Source organism: Corylus avellana, chromosome ca5 (assembly GCF_901000735.1).
Source record: "Corylus avellana chromosome ca5, CavTom2PMs-1.0".
NCBI classification, from domain to species: Eukaryota; Viridiplantae; Streptophyta; class Magnoliopsida; order Fagales; family Betulaceae; genus Corylus; species Corylus avellana.
In genome coordinates, this window is record NC_081545.1 from 550,561 (window position 1) to 556,049 (window position 5,489).

Consider the following 5,489-nt stretch of genomic DNA (forward strand, 5'->3'; position numbering starts at 1 on the left):
AAAATTTCTCAACTATTAGTGTTTTGGTGCTGATTAAATTTGATCTTTTTTTCCTTGGTATCCACAGCTCAAAAAGCAAAGTTCCAGTCTGGCCATTCCTAATAAGCTCAAAAAGAAAAGTTCCGGTCTGGCCATTCCTAATACTTTCATTCTTCGGTGGTGCATATGCTCTTCTTCCCTATTTTGTACTTTGGACACCGCCACCACCTCCTGTTGAAGAAACTGAAATCAAAAGATGGCCTCTGAATTTTCTGGAATCAAAATTAACTGCCGCGGTAAGAAATTAACTTCCAAAAGCTCCAAACTATTTCTCTTGATAAAATATGTGAGTTCATTTATAAACTGTTTTTGTGAGTGGAAATATTTTGAAACTAGCTAATACTTCAGACACTAAAAAGATGTATAGCAGAAGCTTGACAATGCACATGATGCCTAAAAAACACAGACCTATTATCTACAACTACAAGATGAAATAAAAATTTTAAACACACAATAGAAAGAAAAAAAACAGATGGTGAACAAAATATGTTATCAGTATCTGTATTATTTGATTGAAGATTGCCTGCAGATATTGACCTCCAAATCTTTCTCTGGGAAAAGGGCATGTCTAGAAAATTCTTTTGTTTTTCATTTTTTCATTTTCTCTTTCAGAATATAAGATGGGTAATAACCACTGGCTCTTGTGGTCTAGTGGTGGAATGGGGTAAGCCAAGGGTAACGGTAGTCACAAATTATTCTTTATTTTATTTTTAAGTACGAATATTGTACTTCTGTGTAGCATGTCTAGATCATTCCTGCTTTATGAAGTGTTGCCCTTGTATTGAGAACAGCAGTAGAAGTATTCACCGAGAGAGAGAGAGAGAGAGAGAGAGAGAAAAGAAGTTGGAATAATTGCAATTACATTAGTTTCTTTGTTTTATATGGAATTACAAGTTAACTTTGTTACACATCAGATATCACTTGCTGCAGGACTAGGTATAATTGTTTATGCAGGTTTAGCTAACTGGGATGACTGGAAGGAATTTTACCAGTACTTCAGAGAAAGCAAATTTGTAAGTGTTGTGAACCATTGCTGTATATATGTCAGACATTTCAGTAGTTCGTTAGAATTAAATGGACAGCAAACACTATGCAGCCATTTTTATAATAGGATACCAACTCATGTTGAAGATGAGTTACAACCTCTTTTTCTGTGATGATGAATCAGCATAAACTTTTGAGCCTTCAGTAGCAGTCTTTTTAATTTTGAATCATAAAAGTTTTCCCCATTGATAATATTAATGAAATATACATTCAATGTAGTAGGCAAATTTTAGACTAGAACTTATCTCTCTTCTTTCATTTTATTTTCTTCATTGGTAATTTCGTATGGTTTAGTCTTGATATTTACAATCTTAGAAACCCTACAAAAACTTAGAAGCAGCCTTTGAACTTGATGCTGCAGATCCATGTCACATGCCTTGATTTCACTCTGTTATCTGCATTTGCTCCATTTTGGGTTTACAACGATATGACTGCCAGGAAATGGTGAGGTGTTGGGGAACTCTTGAATGGTTCTGTCTCATTTAAAGCTTTAAATTCCTATTTTAGGAGAGTTTATGTAGCATAACATTGAGGTGTTTATCACAGGTTTGACAAAGGCTCTTGGCTTCTTCCCCTATCACTGGTGCCATTCTTAGGTCCTGCTTTGTACCTTGTCCTAAGGCCGTCACTATCAACAATGCCCGTTACAGTCGGCCACACAACATCCGAGCCTAAATGATGTTCATATTTCTTGCACTGATGTCGTTTGTGTGGTGATTTTATCACTGTATGCTGAAAGAAGAATAGCCAGCCTAAGATGGATGAAATAAACTTGATAGGGAAAAGTTTTGAAATGCCATTAATTGCTGTGTACTCGACTGTTCAGTCCCTGCTGCTAGATGACGAGTTATTTTCCCTATGCAGACTGCTGGATGTGCTTATGAAAGGAGAAAGAATGGTTGTCAGAAATTAGTTCACCTCTTCATGGTGAAATTCACCTGAAATTATAGTTTCAACTCTTTTCCTATGTATTTTGCATCAAGTAATACATGATTGGTTTCATGAGCAAGATAATTCCCTGTTACTTTGTTTTAGACATTGTAACGTTAATGTAGAAGAAGGCATGCTCCATAATTAGAGGCTTCTAGGATGTTACAACATTTTGGTAGATGTATTAGATTGAATAATTTTGGACTAATTCTATAACTTCAATGAAGTTAACTAGAACATTTTATTTTACCCACTTTATTTATTTATACACAGATGAGCTGTACAGTCCAAAATTAATGTACTCCCAAAAAATAAACAAAATAAAAGATAAAATATCTCAAAGTTTTGAACTACGTACTTTTTGGACGACCACAACATAATATAAAAGTAGGCAGGCAATGTTGAGGTAGCTGGTTAAAAGTCTTTCAGAGGACCAGTTGTAAAATATCTCAAAAGTTATCGGACGGTGAGGACAAAGGGCAAACGGCAAACGACTTGACTTGAAGTAAACGAAATGGACTTAGAAGATTAGCAGCAGTTTTTCTTTGATTTTCTTAGGACACAACTATTTTTTGCTTTCTTATGAAAATATATTTCACAATAGCTTCGTTCACCTTTTCTTATATCATTAAAATATGATTTCTTTACAAAATACAAATTCTCTACCTAGCCTTGCTTTTTTCACAAAATTCTAACACAATCTCCAATTAAAAACAAAAAGATGAAAGATGAGAGAAGAAAGAAAAATGTTTATATTAAAATAAAGTATAGGGAACCACTTTTGGTTCTCTATATATTGGGAAACACTATAGTAACGCTTGAGGGTTAATTAAATGTAAGAAATCTTACGTAAATAGGTTTTTTTGTTTTTTTGTTTATTTGTTTTTTATTTTTTAATTTTCCCTAAACATAAGGAAGTGAATGACATATAGGGCATCTACTGCTAGTGTTCGTGGTCTGATGACTCTAGTCCACTGAGCTTGTAAGCTTGCGAATGCCAAACTTTCATATTAATTTACTTCAAATTAATTCAAAGAATATCTGGAAACCAAAGGCATTTTTCTAATTTACCGTGTACGAAAGATGTGTTGAAGAATAAGTCACCATTTGAAGTCTTGGTGAATAAAGAAAGAAGCTAATTAATCCATATTAACAACCTTTGGTCTCCTACCTCCACTTTACACTAATGACAAGTTAATGTTACTTTAGATCAAAGAAATTAATGCATCTTCTTTTCTTGGGTTATAGTTCAAATCATTCTTTAAAGTATACAAATTATCAAATCCCTGCCTATGGATTAAGGAACACCTTTATCAAAGAAATTCCTCTGTTCCCCTCATTTAAATGTTTAGAAGTTATCAAACGCAATAATTAACAAAAAAGAACAGAATCTCATTTTTTTTTTTTTTTTTTTTTTTTTGGTTTAGAAGTCATCTTTTCACTTCCTCTTGAGATAAGATTTGGGTTGTTTGAATATATTGATCCGTGTAGTTTACGAAGAGAAGACTTGGAGGAATTAGAAAGATAAGCATATGACAAGTAGTTTATTGGTGGTCAGACAAAAGTGGGTGGTCAGATCAAATGCCAGTCAATGTAGGGCATCGCAGATTTTGTATCTTTTTAATTATAATGGACTTCGGGGAGATGCTCTGGTCCCCCACACTTGAAGTCAAACACGTATGGTGCTTTCATATGAAGTGCAAAAGACTATAAATAAATTAGAGCTCTCCCTATGAGCTTCACCACCAAGCATATCTATCTAAGAGTACGTACGTAGTACAACATAGTGGGGGGTTTCTCGCTTTCTCTCTTCATTTTCATGCGCTTCCTTTTCTTACTTTCACAATTGCACCTTATACTCACTCATTCTTCTCCTTCTATTCAACCCTTGTGCCATGATGACGAGAGCTCTGCCTTGTTGCAATTCAAGGATAGCTTCATCATCCGTGAACAGTTATTTTGTCAGCAGGGTTTTTCTTGTCAAAACGCCGTTGCGTCTTGGACAGTAGAAGGAGGCAAAAGTAGTGATTGTTGCACATGGGATGGGGTGGAGTGCGATGAGGACACAGGTCATGTAATTGGCCTCGACCTCAGTTTCAGCTGTTTATATGGTTCTATTAACTCCAACAGTAGCCTTTTTCGCCTTGTCTACCTCCAAAGCCTTAACCTTGCCTACAATCACTTTAACTACTCTCCTATCCCACCCCAGGTAGGTGCTCTTTCAAGACTAACACATCTCAATCTGTCTTTCTCTCATTTTTCTGGTCAAATCCCGTTTGAAATTTCACAATTGTCACACTTGTCATCCCTGAAATTGTCATCCCCGAAATTGTCATCCTTGGACTTGTCTCAAGTTTATCCCGTTTTGGAACTCAAAAAGCCCAGCCTAGAAAGCCTAGTTAGAAATTTGAGCAGCCTAAAAGAGCTTGATTTGAGTTGGGTGGACATTAGCTCTAATGTTCCGGATATTTTGGCAAATTTGTCTTCTTTAACGTTCCTCTCTCTTGAAAATTGTGGCTTGTACGGGGAATTTCCGATAGACATCTTTAAGCATTCAAATTTACAGTATCTTAAAGTAGGTTTCAATAAAGGCATCACTGGTTATTTGCCTAGCTTTACATGGAGTAGTCCGCTTGAGATATTGGAGCTCTCAAGCACGAGTTTCTCAGGTGAGATACCCGCTTCCATCGGAAGCCTTGGCTTCCTGACTGAGTTGAATTTGAAGATTTGCAATTTCTCAGGGTCCATTCCATCTTCACTTGGTAACCTCTCTAAACTCACTTCTCTTGACCTTTCATTTAACTCTTTAATGGGGTCCATTCCATCTTCACTAGGTAACCTCTCTAAACTCATTTCTCTTTACCTTTCATCAAACTCTTTAGTAGGTAATATTCCGCCTTCACTTGGAAACCTCGTTCAACTCTCTATTTTATCTGTTCCCTTCAATCGATTGACAGGTCCAATACCTTTCAGACTTGCAAACTGCCCACAGCTTATTGTTGTTGATCTAAGCTATAATCTTTTGAGTGGTGAAATGCATTTTGGGCTTATGAACAACACACAGCTGGACTCCCTTCACCCTAGCCACAATCAGTTAACTGGTACACTTACTTCTGAGCTAATGAACCTCACACAATTAGTTGCCTTGAACCTTGGAGCCAACAAGTTTTATGATCAAATTTCAAACTCACTCTTCAACCTTAAGAATCTTCAATTTCTTGTTCTTTCTGAGAACTACCTTAATGACATTGTGGATTTTGACAAGTTTGTTAAGCTCAAAGAGTTAGTTACATTGGATATTTCTGGTAATCAATTATTGTTATTCAGTACTCAAGAAACTAGTCCCAATGCAACTCTTCACAAGTTGCAAGCTTTAGGCATTTCTTCTTGCAACTTGAGTGAGTTTCCAAATTTCCTAAAAAACCAACATGAACTGGAGTATTTAAACTTGTCAAACAACAAAATTCATGGCCAAG

General features: G+C 35.9%; 2 protein-coding genes across 3 annotated transcripts in view; both read left to right on the plus strand.

Annotated features, from left to right (window-relative positions):
• Positions 1 to 190: 190 nt before the first annotated feature.
• Positions 191 to 2,262, plus strand: LOC132182759 (uncharacterized). 2 transcript variants are annotated; one of them, XM_059596093.1, is made up of 4 exons: positions 191 to 275; positions 970 to 1,052; positions 1,445 to 1,527; positions 1,630 to 2,262. In XM_059596093.1, the coding sequence occupies exons 1-4, from the start codon at positions 236 to 238 to the stop codon at positions 1,760 to 1,762; spliced, it is 339 nt and encodes a 112-aa protein (XP_059452076.1). In that variant the 5' UTR covers positions 191 to 235; the 3' UTR covers positions 1,763 to 2,262. The 2 variants fall into 2 exon arrangements, with proteins under 2 accessions (XP_059452076.1, XP_059452075.1); XM_059596092.1 differs by lacking the exon at positions 191 to 275 and having other exon boundaries at positions 282 to 1,052.
• Positions 2,263 to 3,832: 1,570 nt separating this feature from the next.
• Positions 3,833 to 5,489, plus strand: part of LOC132180593 (receptor-like protein 7) — a 7,230-nt gene continuing 5,573 nt past the window's right edge. Inside the window, exon 1 of the mRNA XM_059593479.1 lies at positions 3,833 to 5,318. Within this exon, the coding sequence (XP_059449462.1) occupies positions 3,833 to 5,318 (1,486 nt within the window). The remainder of the gene's footprint in view (positions 5,319 to 5,489) is intronic.